Consider the following 17,868-nt stretch of genomic DNA (forward strand, 5'->3'; position numbering starts at 1 on the left):
TACACTCAGTCCCTGGTTAAAAACAGGCAAATGGCTACAGACACGTGCCTGGCAAGGAGATGACAGTTCTTCACCGTGGCCTTTATCTCGTGTGTTGGCTCATCTGTTTGTCTCTTTAGGTTCCTAAACTGCCAGAACAGAAATCACAAATTGTTTCAACAGTACTCCGTCCAAAACAATGAGCTCCCTCTGGTAACTGAAGCATTTGGGTACCACCACAACAAATATTTACCAAAGCAAGAACAGAGATTTATCCTGTTTCCTAAGCAGCAACAGGAAGCATTAGCATTTGGTTATCCTGGTTATCCCTTTGGTATATAATCTGCTGTGGTTAGCTGAAGATACAGGTCAATAAGTAGTAGTGTATTTTGGCAGGTATTCCAAAAACAGCAGCTGCCACTTCAGAACTTTTATTTTTATTAGATATAGCCTTGCAAAAGTAGGAAAAGAACCTCTACATATCTACACTACAAAGACATTAGACTACTTTAAAAAAATTCTTCCAATAGCTTTAAATTAATATAGGTTTAAATATAGGATTTTTCCTTTTAAATCCTCCCAAATGCATGTCATGGTTTAGCACAGTTTGGTTTTTTAGTAAAGAAGGCTCCATCAGCTACAGAAGTGATTCTCTTGCAAAGAGGTGCTTACAGCTTCCCCCTATGACCTAACAGAACCTATCAACTGGCTAGTTTGAATATTGGTAACTTTTTAAGCCACTTAAGAAGCTTGACAGGCCTCTGTGATCCACATTTAAGAACAAATGGAGGGAAAGCTCCCTTGCCTTCCAGCTTTCAGACATGTGGGGAGGGGGGGGGCCCTGCCCTGGCCCGGCTCCCCACCCCTTCTCCAGTGAGGCCAAAGATTTGACTGAGGCTGTCCCGAAGCTCGGCAAAGATCGTGTGACCAACAGCGATAAGCAAACTCCAGCTGCGGGCCGGGTGAGATTAACCCTTTTAGTGCTGTGAGATTCCTCCAGAACAGATGAAGCCTGCAGACATCAATCCTCTCCCGAGTCAGAGGAAAGGAAAAGGTGATGGCAAGTGAAGAGAACACCAGAGAGACACCAAAGTCAGTAAAGAAGGAAGAGCTGAAACCCTGAGGGAGGAGAAAGAGGAGAGCTTAGAAGCTGAAATTCTGTTGTAAAGCTGTGGTGGGGATGCACTATGATATATCAGAGTACCCGTTGTAATTTCATGAAAACATGGGGGGGGTTTGGAGTGTTCAAACTGCAATTGTGAGCAAAAGTATCTGTGCTGAAATAAGCAAATGACTGTAGCTGTAATTATGAGTAAAAGTACTTGTGCTGAAATAAGCAAATGACAGTAGCTGTAATTTGATGAGGACCCTTGCTCCCAAGGAAGGAGATGACCTCTGTTCCTAGAGATCAAAGTGATGAGGACCCTTACTCCCACGGGAGGAGGAGGAGCTCTATTCCTAGAGATGAAGACGCTCCCAGAGATGGGTGAAGAGAACCTTTGTTTCTGAACAGCTCAACCTTAAAATGGTACCCCAGTAGCTCAAGATTGGACCCTCGAAAGCAGTTGTGGGGAAAGCTGTAAGTCGAGGGAAGGGACTTTCATGTGCAAGCAAAGAACCAACCTGGGCAGCTGGCTTGCTGTGACACTGAAGCCATGAGAGAACTACTTGCAGAGATGTCTCCATAGCATGAGCAAGAGAGACTCCTCTCCCTAAGTGAACTGAAAAAGGTTATTATAGAAGTGGTAAACTGACTGAACATCTCAAGAGTTGTCTTTTTACACTGTCAGTGGGAGAAGGGAGAAAGGTGGGGAGGAGAAGTGTTCTGAAGGTTTAGTCTGACTTTTTTTTTTTCCCTTTCTTTTAGGTCTATTAATAAACTTCTTTATATTCTTTTAAGTTTTGTGCCTGCTTTGCTTTCTCCTAATTCTTATCTCATAGAAGCAAAGTAAGTAAGTAATGGAATATTTTGAACAAAACCACTACACTCTAACTGGTGTTTCTGCCCGGTTTACGAACCCGCTACAATGCATGTCTCAGACTACAAAATTAAAGAACTACTTGTTGTCTACCAAAGTCCTGCATAACTAAATGCATTTCTGAGAGAGAAGCAATACCCAGAGAGCATCAGCACTATATTCTCAGTACCTGTTTCCACAGTGTTTTCTGTTTCTGCTGCCTCCAAACCATCCATACTGTCTTCATCCTCCACTGCAGTTTTTCCTCTACTCCGAGGCCTGCAAACATAAGGAAAAACTCTGTTTAGACTGAAAGCATTTGTAAAATTAGGATTTAATCACTTCATTTTGAGGGATGAATGTTAGCACTTAATTATGTTACATTCGAGCTAACCCATGATTTCAGTCTTCTACAAGCTGGAAGCTTCCTCTCCTTTTTTTCCCATTCTAGGTCCTGTCCCCGGCAAGGTATACCTGAACCAGCAGTTGGCCCCTTAAGTTTCTCTGATTCTTCTTACAAGAAAAATACAGCAATGAACTTTTACTGATCAAACAACAGATTAACTCAGCCAGATTTTGATACAAGCATCCTGTCTGCTCTATGTAACACGTAACTATAGAGAGATAAGAGAGAACACTATCCAAAACCTGGGCAGTAGCTACTATAAAATAGAGACTGATCCATGCAGAGCACCCTTGGAAGAAATTTCCATAGAATAATAATGATGCTAAAGCAATGAAATTGAAACACGCATTATTTTCAGTGAAACAATATTTTGACACATCAAGTAAAATGTTATGAGAGATGACTAGATGTCATCACATTAAAAAAGTCATCACGTGAGGACAGCCTGTCAAAACTAAAATACCTGGCAGATTTGTTTCAATTTCAACCAAGGTCTGATGGAAAGCAGACAGGTTTATGCCACAAATTCCAGCCTTTTTTCCCTGCCTGGCTCTTCAGCAACTATCACGGTGGGCTGTTGAGAAGCCCAGGCATCCAGATTCCCAGCTGTTCAGCAGCCCATTTGAAAGGGAGCCAAGAGCTTGGCAATTCGCCTCCCAAATTTTCAGGCTACTTGGCAACCTGCCTGGCGTGCTGACGGAAAGCCTGGGAGACCCTGGGAGCTTCTCATTCCGAGTACACAAATTTTGAGCAGTTTGGGGCATCTCAGCAGTTCCAATGTCTCAGAGCTCCCAGGCAACCATTCACCCAACCAACACGCCTTGAATCAGGATGCCATGCAGGCCAGCACACGGGCACCCCGCCTGCCCCCCCAGACAAAACCCCTCCAGTTCCTCTTTCACAGAGGATTCTGAAAGGTTTGGGTTTAGTTCTGCGTTAGGGAGAAAAGGTTTTGCGTTTTTTTGAAGTGATTAAATCATTTCAAAACCAGCATTTCCTTTTTTTGTACAGTCTGTCGTAGCACTTAGGTCTATCCAAACTACTTCCGCAGGACTGGATCTGCTAAATCAGCTACAAAAGAAACGCTATCATGCCATGCCTTTGGTTCTCTTGGATCAAAGAACTGGGCAGAACTGGAACCGTCTCTGAAATCTATACTGGCTGCTCTTCTGCAAAAAGTGGATTGACTGCCTTGGACTACCTAGCAAGACAACCCCTTCAAACTGAGCTGGGGCCATTTTCATCTCTGCAAAGGAGGAAAAGAAGTATTAAAATGAGGCTCAAACCGAAGTCTGAAAACCTCCCACTCAACTTATAAAGGAGCTGGGGGGAAGAGGAAAGCAGGAAGAGATTAAGGACAGGAGGACTTTTCTTGGTATCCCTGTAAAATTTGTTCAGGATAATGCTGAAAAACGTGAGTGCAGTAGGAACCCTAAGGATTACAAGGTTATCTTTCCCCTTGCCTGCTTATCCATAAGCAGCGACAGCACACCCAAAACACATAAAATAAGTAATAGCCTTCTTACAAGAGACAGAAGCATCCCCTTCACTTAACTTGCCACTTTACAAGCTCCCAGTGTAGTCTCTTAAAATCCACGTTTCACAAAAATTACAACCAGAATAAACTGCATAGTGACCAGAAGAAACTGTCTTGCACTGCTCCCTTCAGCCACTGTATCAGCCCATCCAGGAGTGCACCGACCAGTGAGCCAGCCAGAATGGGGACACGTGTTTTGGAAGTGGGAAGGACACAAACATTTCCAGCAGCAGCATCTGAGATGGTCACAGAGATGGATTCCCATCCGTAACGAAGAGGAGGGAGTAGAGCAAATGGAATATCACAGCCACTGGACAAAACAGGCTCTTCCAGCAAGATTAAGATACAGCAAGGAAGGTTAACACTCTTCTAACACTTAGAGGAACAAAGCAGCAGGTAAAGAAACCAAAGCATTTAAGTATTAAATTTCTTGCAGTTCTTCACAACATCCCCAGCACATCATCCAGCACCCAGTGAAAGGATAGGAATGCAGGTAAGTGAAATCACTTCCCTTGGTGCAAGAATGCTCAAAAGCTTTACAGAACACAATCAGCTAAGAACAGGGATTATTTCTAAATCCTATCCCAATTATTCTTCTACCAACTGTCTGCAATGCAATTTACAAGACTGTACTAAACAAGGATTACTGTGAAATCATCACAAACATAAATGATAATTCTGCTTCTTCACACGTACCACTTTTCAGTATTACCAAACACAGCTCTGGGGGCAAAACTTGCTGGATAGTGGAAGATGATGACTGTTTATTTAATAATTTAAAGACAAGTTTAGATTTTCTACTAAACTACAGTTCATGTATTAAACACCAAAGTACCTCACAAAACCTTTTTAAACATTTTGTTTAAAAAAGAGCAGTATTCGCTCCTTGAACTCTCTATCCTATTTTAGCGACCTATTTAACACCAAGGAAAAGCAGAGGTTTCAATTAATTAAACATAATTGCTTCTTTCAGCAGAAATAACCACTCCTGATATTTTCTTGCCATTCCCCTTCCCCAAACAAGACAAAAAACCCTTCTTAATGTTGTGCAGGTTTTAAATAAAATTGAAGAAACAGTGGAAAACATGGCAGATTATATCACTAACTTATTCTTGCTGGCTACATTCATTTCCCAATCAGCAGAAGAGATTTTACAGCCTACAAATTTATGTTTGGCTTAGAGAAAAAAAAAATTCAAGTCAAAAACCAGTGAAATATACACTGTACTGACAACTATAATTTAATGTTTCCACAGCAAATGCCATCTGAGAAGGCCATATAGCATACCTAATCGCTGCAACCAGCATTTGTAGTAAGAATGGATTGTTTCATGTTATTTGCATTAAGTTTACACATTTTATTTAATAGTTTTATACATAAAGCTTTTGGCTGGTTTGCGTAACACTACATTTTTCCACTGACAAACTCTGTATTTATTTCCACTCGCCCTTAAAAACAGTGGGTAAGGCAGCCTGTGCTCTGTTCTTCGCCTTGGACTCGGTTTCTTCTCAAGTTCATCCTTCTGAAGAAGGATGTGAGAAGGCAATAGGGGAAAGACGGTGTCTGGGGCCAATTTTTGATGCCTGAAAGCAATTATGGAAAAACAGCCCGTGACTATTCCCCTTCATCCACATGAAGCCAGGCAGTCCTGAACCATAATTGCTGTATTGAACATTACAACTTCAGTTCTGCTTGTCCTGGGTTGAGGTGTATTCTATTACCATCCTCATGAGCTGTTGAAATCAGGTGGGGCAGTGTTTCCTTGCCTCCTCCCCCCAGACTATCTTTCTGTTAATGGCCCATCATTGTCCTGCTGCATGACTCAGAGATAACTCCCTCCGGACTATCTTCTGTTAATGAGCCTCATCAACACTTGGCCTCATGACTCATCACCCCATTGTGAGATGCTCCACCCAGAGGGAGGAACCAAGCATCCCATCGTGGATATAATCAGAGACTCTGAACACCGGAGACACTCTTTCCACTGGATTTCCAGAGGACAGGAGCCCCACAGCCACCACTGGACTTTCTGAGGAAGAGCAGACCCCTTCTACTACAGGATCACCACTTCAGAGGACTGCAGCCACCATTCCACCAGACTGCTACCACCACCCTGCCTAACAGGGACTCAGGTTGTATCTTGACTCTGTCTGTGTTTTCTTTTACTTTCTTTTCCTTTTCTTTAATTTCCATTAAATTGTTATTCTGACTTGGTGCCTCCCACTGGTTTGTTTTCAAACTAGCACACTGCTCTAGATCTTGAGGCTCAACCCCAAACTTTCTTACTAGGAGGAGTAACTACATCACCCTTCCGCGTAACAGCGCAGAACCCCCAGCAATTCAGGACGGCAGAAGTATTGTACACAGATGAGCCACATCTCCTAACAGCTCACAACAGACCCAGAACAAAACATACAGGCAGAGCCTGACCAATACAGACTCCACCAGAAAACAATAAATGTTAGTCAGTGGGCAGGCAGGGAGCTTGGTACGGAGGCTGAAGTGCTGCCAACGTCCCTGCCATGGCTTCCTCGCCCGCCTTTTTCCTACAACGGAGTTCAATTTAGAAGGAAAAAAACAAGAGCACATCTATTTCTACTCAAAAGAATAGACCCACTGAGAGAAATATAATTTCTTGAAGTGTTTAAAGCACATTTAAGCATTTTATGGAATAAAGTCAACAACAAAGACAAAACTATACTTTTTTATTAATATAGGACTCCAGTTGAATATAATTACTGTCTACAATAATTTTACTCCTAGTTCCATAAAATAGAGTCATTTATCAAAATCCTTTGTGACCTACTCCTAAATTTTTTTATCAATTAGCATTTTTAGCTAATGCCTTTCATTAATCTCCATCTTTAAATATACCATAGTAAACAAAAATCTCGTAATTCTTCTCTGGGTAAGCAACTAATTAAATTTAGCCCCGAGGGGGAAAAAAAGCCCAGAAAAACCTTTCACAGGGCTCAGCAGAGCATTAGGTACTCCCTCTGCACAGGGGAAAGCCCTGCTGAGGCTGTCTCAAAGCCCTGGGGACTTGGATAACACTGGGAGATCACCAGCTACCTGAGCAGCTTCTGCTGAATGCATAGAGAGTAGCATGGATGTTTAATGCTGGGACAAAATGGAAAAGTAATGAGATACTGTTTCTTTTCTCCTCTTTTCTGCATGATTGGGGTTCTTTTGGTGTTTTGCTGTGTTGTTTTTTAAAGGTCATAGCAATAGCACCATAACTGGACGAGTACAATGTAGGTCAAAAGTACATCTTGGATCTTACTCATTCTTTCCACAAAGTGATCAGGAATAAGGCCATGGGCCAACATTTCCTGGAACCACATGAAATAACTGACAAAGCTACTATCCTCAGATGCCTGTCACTGCCAGGTCTAGTTTATGATTACCCAGAAGTTATTGCCAGACACCAGTTTCTGCAAGTCCTCCCTAAGTTGCTACCAACAAAATCAGGTGACAGCTTGTTCAAGACCATCTATCAAAACTACCATACTCACCCAGAGCATTTTGTTCCAGGCTTAGAAAAACAGGTACCCATGAGCCACTCAAGAGTTTGCCCCTTTTTCCAAAATGCTGAAACCTCTACATCACCCAGAAAAGAAACCACCTTCCTTCCTATGCTTCACCAACCATGGAGCAAACTGATGGTACTAAATATATAAAACAGGGCCAATAACCTTAAAAAGCAGTGTAACATCTGGGATACAGTAACATCCAAAACCGGCACAGATGTCTTGTTAAATGAACATCTGTCCACAGCCTTATGCTGGAAGATGGTACAGGAATGATTTATAAAAAGGTTCAATTAGTGCTGCCATCAGCACGGCTAGTCACAAATTAATGTTCACAGGCACTTTCACAAGTAAAAGCTGTTACCCTCTTTTCAAGAATCTTTTAAACAGGTGTGCAAAAGCCACATGCTCCCACTACACTACTACTGAACCGTAGAGTCTTAAACACAGCTGTAAAAGTTTAACTGTGCTTAAGTAGAGGCTAAAATACCCAAGGTTCAGCTGGTAGCCCCAAGCAAAGAGAACCACAGCAAGCAAGAACCAATTCATGGTTGTATGTATTCTTGCAATACATATCCTCATACCTATGAGGATAAGGGGTTTTTTCCCCTCTCTGAACACTACTTTATTCTTTTATTACTTCTAAGAGTTGAGAAAATTCTACATCCAAGTCTGGATAAAATGAAGAGCACAGCTCTGGAAGCAAGGAAGATGCCAGCTAACTAGAATTAATTGCAATAGCCCTAAACATTAACAAGCCTAAAATAGGAAACTCACTATCATACTGATTCCAGCTTCAAATTGATTCTGATTTAAAAGATTCTTCACAGGATTTTTCAACTGAGCAATCAGAACAGGTGAAAACATTTGCCCTTACTCTCCACAGTGTTTTTTTTTTGTACATGGTGAAAAAAAGAATGCCACATGTAGTTTCTTCCTATTTACCTCTTGTATTAAATATGTGTAGACTAAAGGATGAGGGATCTGATGTGTGGGAAGATGTGCAACAGAAACATGGCAAGTGAAAGGTGACAAAGAATTGACCGTTTACCAATAGAGAGAAGTGAAAACTTTCTTGTTTTAACATCTACTAACCCAGACTTTAACTAAAATCTCATAGAATTTGCACAACCTTCAGTTTCATTATTAAAACATCTCAAAAATACACTTGATCTTGCCTATTAGTCTCCTGGTACAACCAAAGACAAGTTGACGTCTTACTACTTCTAATTTATAAAGCATAGTAATTTTTTCATAAAATACTACATCAAAGAGAAGGGACCCAGCTTACACTTAAAACCAAAACATTTCAACTTCCCATCTTACACCTCCCCTAACCAGTAACGATCTAAAAGACATTTTTCAGTCACTCAATGTTATTCCTTCACACAGGCTGAAACATCTTCAGAGCTGAAACTTTTTCACATCTATATTTTATGCAGTTACCACTGAGAGCAATAAACACCTGAAAAAAAAATATTATAGCCTTTGAGATCAGGGATGTCTGAGAAAAAAAGCAGAAAAAGAACCTACCTCCACTGGATGATTCTCAACTAAACTTTTCCAGTACTCCCCTTTGACAGGGAGATTCGTCAGATTTCCTACACAGGCCAAATAAAGGCAAATAGAACTATTTTAAAGATTATTTGTACCAAATGTCAGAGATGCACCTTTGCTTTCATTCTAGAGTACAGTCACTGTTGACAGAAAGTAAGCAAGTGCAAAGGAAACCTACTGGTAAATGCAGAGCTCTTGAGGCTGTCCTGAGAGGTTGGGAGTGAACTATCAAAATGAATCTGCATTGCAGAGTTCTAGCAATTTAAAAGCCAAATGAATTAGTACTTTTAAGTAAATGTGGAGTTTGGCTTATCTGTATTTTTGACTTCAGTTGTCCTCGCAGAGTCACCTGTACTATGGAGGTGCTCAGGCCCATACTGGTGGCAAAATTACTTTCCAAGGGAGACTGAGAAAAGGCAAATAGGATGTGCTGCCTGCAGGCACTCATCAGGACCGTCTACTCAAGTCAAAGAGCCATAATTACTGCAACTGGAGTGTCATCTCACTGTTGAAAAAATCTTAACTCAATTTTGCAGAAGGCTGCCAGATCCAGGACCCTGAAGCTGCACTCTGTTGAGTGATGAGGCTGGTCTGGACAAAGCCACCATGTTCAGTATTTTCTCTGTTCATCCCTGATGTTATTTACAGTTGTTCAGTTTGAGTCTGGAACTGCTCTTTTAAGAGATAAAGCAGATGAAGGCTATCATAGCTGAAACAGAGCTTTCCTGACAGTAACAAGACCATGAAGTCTTCTTCTCAACTTATTACCCATTTGGGAACATCCTCAGTGGGCTGGCAAGAGAGACAGAAGGTCACACCAGCCAAAGATCAAACTAGGAAGATTAAGTATCACTGATTAACAGTTCATTAACAGTTGCAGGTACATAAAATAACACATTTTTCACATAAGCCCATAAAATACCCATGAAATTATAGTTCTGCTACAGCCAGTTATGGCCTGAGACATTGACAATAAGCCTACTACCCTGCAATGGACTTCTGCACACCTTTTTGTGATACCACTACATGAGAAAATCTTAGCTGGATGTTCAAAGTATGAAGCCAGGCTGCCTGAACTACATGTATGGACTTCAGATTCGGAGACAGTTCCAATAACAGAGTGAGAAATCATATAAAAGGCTTTCAGATCTTTCAGCTTTCTTTTTTACTTTTCAAACTGACTGCTTAGACATCTATAAATTCTGTAAGTGAAAATTGCTTTCAGTCAACTATCTGTCACATTAACCCAGCAATGCACAGCATCAGAAACTGCTACAGGTTCTTCTTTCTCAAGAACCACATTCCCACTGATATGTAGCCTCATTTATAGTTTTAGTTCTGTAACATAAAACATTTTACGTGCAGACCTGGACGATTATACACATTTCAGAAAAAACAGCAAAAGAACTTCAGATGCAATTACAACACATTATATATCTGCAGTTTTGCACAAACTACATCCTTTCTCTGTTTGTTAGCAATGCATTTGGTCATGTTCGCTAACAAAACGATCCAAAACAACATACCAGAATTGCAGCACCTGCAATATTTTTTAAAACCTCTTCTAGAATCAAATTAGACAAATTTTTGGGGGTACCAAGAGCTACGAAGAAGAGGCACCTGCAAGTTTCCAACCCCAGCAAGTTCTGTTTATCTACCTGGCTTCAGGCTTGGTAATGGCTCTGTTTTTATAACTCCTCCAGACAACAGTTAGTGTGAAGCTCTTTGGTAAAGTTGCTAAATAATGTTTAGCAAGTCCACTGACTGTTTTCACATGTTCTCTTTTGACAGGCAAAGAGAATGAAATGGCAACATGAACAGCTGAGAGACCACTGGCATTGTCAAGAGCGCAAATTTCTAACCTATGCAAGACTTTCACGTGTGACAAATTCAACCTGCACCATTCAATACTGCACTTGCCCACACTCCTCTGTCCTCTAAGTAAACAAAATTGCATTAAAAACATGCTACTGCACCCAACACTGCGTTTTCCTGACGGGAAGCATAAGCAGCCACTTCGATCCGAACACAAGATTTGTTTCTCCATGACGACAGGCTATGCCAAGTTCTAACTCCTCCAATCTTGTGAACAGCCATGGTGCCCAGAATTCGTTACCCACATCAGCACCAAGCTCATGTCTTTTTTAAGAATTATCCAGCTCCTTGTTCTTTCACACGCTGCAGGGTTTGCCTGCTACTCTTTTCCGAATGAAGGTGGCAACACAATGGTAAGGGCTGTAATTCTCATGTCTGGTGATTTCAAGATCCTGTACATAAAATTCAGCGGATCTGAGTCATCACACATGAGAAACAGCTGCCAAGTACTTGCAACTTGGTAGAAGTTTTGGTCTCTGTGAACAGATTTTTGTAATTTTAGCACCATTAATTAGAAGTCATTTTCAAAGATTTCCTTTTGGAACTTTGCAATCTGACAGAGTCTTATCACAGGAACATTGTGAAGATTCTTACAAAATGCATTTGTCTCCTCAAGTTAAATATCCTCGCTGGATGTATTCAGGTGCCAGGTGAAGGCTGTGCCCTCTATCACCCAGCCACACACAGTGCAGGTATACAAACAATCCAATAATCTAATACTAAATACTAAAGTTTTTACTCAAGAGAACTGTTTTTATACACAGCAAGTAGAGTCTGCATACACTGATACCAAAGGGCTCTAACCACTGCCTTTATTCACCATTTCTTCAGCTAGGACACTAAAAAAACTACACAAACATTCAACTATTATATTTTAGATAAAATAACCTCACTCACATGACATCATTTTGAGAGGTTTCCAGATCTTACATCTATCAAAATGCATCAGTCAGCTCAGAACATCTCATGCTTTCTCACCAAATAAAGCTCAGAATCTTCTGTCTCAAGTCAGTTTTATTAATGTCTTTAGACTTCATAGCCAACACGAGTCATCCTGTGGATTACATGGAAAAGAACTCAATTCGTTCTTATGTTTCTGATGCCACTAATACCACAAAAAAACCCCAACACCTGTCTCTCCCTCAGGTGTCTGCTACAGCAGTTCCTGAGAAAGGCATCCATCCACCAGTTTCACCGAAAATTGTGTTTATGAAAGGCAAAAAAGAACCTATGGGCAACAGTATCAGTGTATTTAAGCTTTAATCTTAAATAAGCATTTAAGCTTCAACTAGAAGGATCAGGACATGAAAGGAAGGGCAGTACCCAAGAGATATAAATAACCTTCTTTTATACACAAGATGCTGGCCTAGAATACATTAGATAGAATTTTCTTTATAATACTCAAATTAATTGATGGCATGTAAAAAAAGTAGTTCTTTCATGTCAACTCAGTTTGTCATTACCCATCTAAAATGGATTTAGACAGGAAAAAAACCACAACAGAAATGAATGTCATATCACCACGTATCTTTTCCATCTGTTAGCACCCTTAGTGCTCCTTATAAAGAAATGCATTTTTATTTCAGATAATGTCAACAAGTATTATGAAATATTTCTCTTTCAGTAAAACTGCTAAACCTACGAAAGCCAAAGGGAAAAAACACAAGATCTGCTCACTAATTAAAAATCCATTAAAACTTAGTAGGCTTGGAAAACCTCAGAAGAATAAAAATAGATCTAAGAAGAAAATGGGCAATGGAATCAGATGGGTGTCAGTGTAAATTTATAATTCACACAAATTGTTTTTCTTTTAATGAAATTGTTTTCAAACTAGATGTAAATCCTAAAAGCCAGATCATGGAAACTATTTTTATACTAGAGTAAATAAAAGTCTGGAAATACTATTGTGAAATATAAACAACAATACAAGTAGCATAATAAGCCACACTCCATAGCACAGGCACAAGTAATACAGATCTTCAAACACGTTTAAAAGCTTCTGTATAAACAGGCATATCAATCTCTAGGGGCGTTGATGAGGTAGAAATCCTGAGGTTTTTGTTAAAAATTCTGCTAACAAAAATGTGCCTACATCTTTTTTCCATCCCTGAAGAAGATTCTTCTAACCTGGAGACATAAATTTGCCTTCTGACAATTACAGATAGCTTACAAATAGCTCCAAGTAATTTTAATAGAGAACTTTTAAACTTCTGTTCAGAGGACTGTTAAATTACCATTATTATTTGGGACAATGATCATCACTGTTCACCGATGCTCTCAGAATTTCACCTATTTTTGTTTGAGACTGCTACCAACTATACCAAACTGCTCTCTGTCTTTTCAACCCATGCCAGACTTCAGTCCTTTAATATTAAATATATTAATTAATGCTATTTTTTTTTAAATTACTGGGTGGGATAGTTGATTGTTTTTTTCAAGTCTTAGTTCCTCATTTCTTTAATGTGCTCGTAAAGAAAACCTTAAAAAAAGTTAAGGTAATAAAAAGATGGGTTTCCCTGCACTTGATGCTAGAGGAGTTCTTCTACCTGATCACCACCTTCACATTCCCACCCTCCCGTGCCTGAGAGGGGATCAGGCTGTCAGAATTGCCAGCCTGAGTGATCTACTGCTCAGCCTACGTCATACGATACAGGTCAGAGTTATAAACAAAATTGTCTCTGTGTCACATGAGAGGGGCACGTCCCCAGAGAACCCTGCTAGAGCAACTACTACAATGGAAGTCATCCAAGAGGACCAACTGATACCTCCAGGTCAAGTTCCTTTGAGGCCACCATCCAAGGACACAAGGCTGCAAGCTTATTTCATTTACTGCCCTGCAACTTGCAGAGGGTCCTCAAGTTCTGCAGCTTCTCTCCAGTTCTACAAATATCCTCAGTTTAAACATTAAAATGTGTTTTTAATGTAATAGGAAGGCAATTCTCAAAATTTATGTTCACTGCGGAGAAAAACACGAAAATGTTCAAGACTCAAACACAATGACCTGAAGACTTAGAAATTATACTAAGCGTAAATTGAATTAACACTGATTAAATTTATGCCCAGCAAAAGCGCTTTCATCCACATCAGTTTGTTTCATTCGTTAGAGGTTCATGAACGTCTGCTGGGAGCAGTCAGGGAGGAGAGCAATGACAGGAAAGGGTTAGTGGAGAAGGAGGAGAGGGAATAAAGCAAGGGGAGCTTCTTTTAGCAACAGTGAAAGTAATGCTGTCTAAAAGAATTTGGAAATTATACTCTGAATCCCTTTGCTTCCTAACTTTTTTTTCTGCAGACCACCAGAAAAAAGTAACAAAGATAATCAAAAATGATACTGCATCTGATTTATAATGGGACTATTTGTATATTTACCTAATCTTTTCTGAGCACAGACCTTCTGGAATGACAGCTTCTTAGATATTTATACTTTTATTTCAGCTTGCTTTTTACATATACGCATATGCTTCTAATTAACATTTACAGCATGGAAATTCAGTTCTACTCACCAGACCACACCACAGAGCCTTAAAATTATCTTAATCAAACATTTCAGAAGTACTTTCAGGTATAAAAAGCTGGTAGAGCAGCTCGGAAAGAGCTATACTGGCAACCACTTGTAAAGATGACACAGACAGGGAAGCACATATGTGTAACTTAATGGCCCTAAAGCTACTCATATATACTCAAGTACTGCCTTGGTGTCACGACAGAGCAGTTCCTAGCTCACAGCCACACAAATTTCAGTATTAAAATAATTATTTTTTCTTAAGAGCATTACTTCCGCATAATTTTTTTTGCAGTATTTTTGCACCCTGGAATTTCTCCTTGAAGTACCTGAAAGCCTTTATGCTAACAAAAAGAACTACAGTTGAAATATGCCTTGTCCTCAGAACGTTAGAAACCGTCTGTCTTTTGCAATCCATGTATTAAAGATTACCTTTGAAAACAATCTTCCACCACAAAGGTGTTCAACATTCATTACACCCTCCCTGGAAAAGCCACTATAGGGAGTGCCATCAAAACAGAAGTCCAACTGCTCACAGATTCACTGGACACAAGGCCAGAATCATTATCCACGTGAGCCCAATATCGGTAACTATCACCCAACAATAACTGATTGAAGCCTGTCTTTCAGAAAGCCACTCACTTTGCCATTCCCTTTGTCACTTGTTCCTCAATTCAGGCTCATTTCCTTTGTGAAGGTCTCTGGTTTCAGCTTTCAACCGCTGGTTGTCTCTTTTCCTCTTACATGAGGGATCCCTTGAGAACTTAGTATTTTCTCTGTTGAAGAAATCATTCACTGTTCTCTAACTACTGCTTATTTTTAGGGTTTAAATCCCCCACCCCCAAAACCAAACAGACTGAGCACCTCCACCTTCCTCCCCAAAGTGGTTTTCTCCAAGCTTTCTACTATCTCTGGTCCATTTCATGACTTTTTGCCAATAGTTCAGTCTTTCAGCTGTGGACACCTGAATCACATTGAAATGGCAGCAACAAATCTCACATTTTCTATGATAAACAGAGCTTTAGTGCACAGCCACAAACATCCCACGCTCCAAATGTCTTGCCAGAAATGCTCCTTTCTGGACTGCAGCCCCATCCTTAAACCTCTACATGGCAACATCATCCCCTCTCCTTATTCGGAAGAGCATTTTGTTTAACTGCTCTTCTGCCTCCTCCCTGTGCTCATCCATGTCATTCCATATACAGATTTCAACAACAGTAATTGTTATTAATACTGACTAATACCAGACTTCACTGCTGATGGACCACCCAAAGAACCCAAAGCAAAGAGATGACAGTTCCCAAACACAACAAAGTGCTTGGTCAGCCAGTCCTTAAACCAATTACTGCAGGCTTTACTCCACAGAATAATTCAAACAAATAGTTTTAATCAGAGTATAGAACACTGTTAAGCCCAGCACCTTTAAAGAAATCCATTTACATTACATCTTCATAGAAAACGATGGATAAAGTACCACATCAGATGACCTAATACCTACATCAAACGCAACTTGTAAAACTCAGGAAGTGGATAAAAGGATGAAAAGGAAGGCGAAGAATAAAAAAAAATAAGCCCAGCAAACCTAAGAGCTCCTGTCTCTAAAGAGCCCGGCAAATATATATATCCAAAACACTAAAGTATCCTTATCTGCCCAAAAGTCATGCCTTCCACATTGTTGTCATTTCAGTGGGAACCATGGGATTTCACTGTCTCACAGAAGTGAGCAGCATGTATTTCAATATACTTTGTAGCATAATAAAATATTCCACTGAAATTACAAGATCTAAAAAACAATTACTTTATTGCTTCTTATAACTTTTTCACTGTAAAATTCAACTCCAAGGTAGTAATTGGCAGGGACAAAATTGTGTAGCAATTAGGGCATGACAGCAAAAGCAAACAAGAACTGAAAATGGGTTCGACACTTCTGGTAACAAGCAGGTAATTATCACAGCAGCTTGAAAGGGGCATAATCAACCAAACTGACATCATCCCTCCCACATAATAAAATGTGAAATCCCTTTACGTGCAGTGTAGCTCTTACACACAGCTGGTAAATGCTGCTAGTCTAGTCTCAATGTTTGTGTCTGCAGAGCAGCTGAGGTTACATTTGGGATGGTTCAAGAGTGGATAATTTTATTTATTTATTTAGGATGGTAAGAGCTATTACATGTTTTCATCCACTGCAGACTACAGATATTACCACTAGAAAATGCTATTTTATAAAACTGCCCTCTCTTTTCTGAGTAGAACTTTGTTTTCAAAGTTCCTAGAAAAAGAGAAAAAAATCTCTGCCTACCATACCTTTTCAACATTATCTACAAGATAAAATAGGTTTAATATTTTTAACATAAAAACAGAACGTTGCTAGTTTTAAATATGCTTTATTCTTAACTACTGTATTTTACCAGCAACACTTTTTTCCCCACGATGCATTTGTTTAAACTCAGGTGTGAACATTAACTTCTGTGTCAAAGCACCACTGTGCCATGGACATGCCTGTTGTTATCTCAACACAGTCTAATTGCAAAATAAACAGTAATGTATTCATCTTCACCATGTATTTGAAGTAATTAAAATATGATTTTAAAAACCCATTCATTTATCTGCTGTGCCCTTTTCAGCACAATTTTACTGCAAGATTCTCACTCTCATCAGCACCGTGTTTGGAAAACCCATCAGGCCTGACTGACTCAATCAAGGGTGGTTGTTTCATCTGTTAGAGCAGGTTGAGGGGAACCTCCTTCTTCCCTGCTTTGTATATTTCTAACCTGTGTTCGTCTCCATTTTCTCTCTCTTTGTGTTGACAAATCCATTTACCTCCACGCTGTCTGTCAATACCATTAACTCCCACCTTTTTCCAGCTCATTAACAGCAAGGCCGAACCCAACACTAATCCCTAAGTCTGCTGTTAACTATTTCCACACAGCTCCCACCTTTCAGATGGGTTTCGTTCCTTGTTTCTTAGATACAAGCAATTTCAAATACAATGGAATTGCAGCTCAATTTGTATTAATTTCTCATGACAAACTGCCACAAAACATTTACAGAATATCTGCACCTATCATTTTGTAAACTGTGCTGCAAGTACTGTAAGTAAAATGTATTAATTATTAACCCTTGTTTTCTCACCTTTATAAGCTCAGCGCTAACACATCACAATGTGAATTCTTTAGACAGCTGTTATGTTAAGCAATCTACTTTTTATCTATTTTTTTGTTATATTTAGCTTTTTTTTTTTTTTCCACAAAATTCTCACAAAGATAACACAAAGCTGGCTTCCTGGATCTCAGTTTCTGAGAAGTACTAGGGGAGTTTTGAGTATTCCTGGTAGAAAATTAAATCTGGTGAGTGTGTAGCCTAAATATAGTATGCCTTGACTTGTGGAAGGTTTAATTTACTGGCAAGTAAAACAGATGTGGGCACAACAGGAGATATTTAATTGTTGACTGTATGTTACTGACATGATAAAGATGCTAATACTATGCCAAACCTTGTATTTTTTCCTGCGTATTTGAACCTTTCTA

General features: G+C 39.8%; 1 protein-coding gene across 11 annotated transcripts in view; it reads right to left on the reverse strand.

The window, feature by feature from the left end:
• Window positions 1-17,868, reverse strand: part of KMT2C (lysine methyltransferase 2C) — a 195,768-nt gene that overhangs the window by 144,635 nt on the left and 33,265 nt on the right. For all 11 annotated transcript variants that reach the window (XM_069006367.1, XM_069006372.1, XM_069006373.1 and 8 more), the window contains one exon: window positions 2,128-2,216. In XM_069006367.1, the coding sequence (XP_068862468.1) occupies window positions 2,128-2,216 (89 nt within the window). The remainder of the gene's footprint in view (window positions 1-2,127; window positions 2,217-17,868) is intronic.

Source organism: Aphelocoma coerulescens, chromosome 2, assembly GCF_041296385.1.
Source record: "Aphelocoma coerulescens isolate FSJ_1873_10779 chromosome 2, UR_Acoe_1.0, whole genome shotgun sequence".
NCBI lineage: Eukaryota > Metazoa > Chordata > Aves > Passeriformes > Corvidae > Aphelocoma > Aphelocoma coerulescens.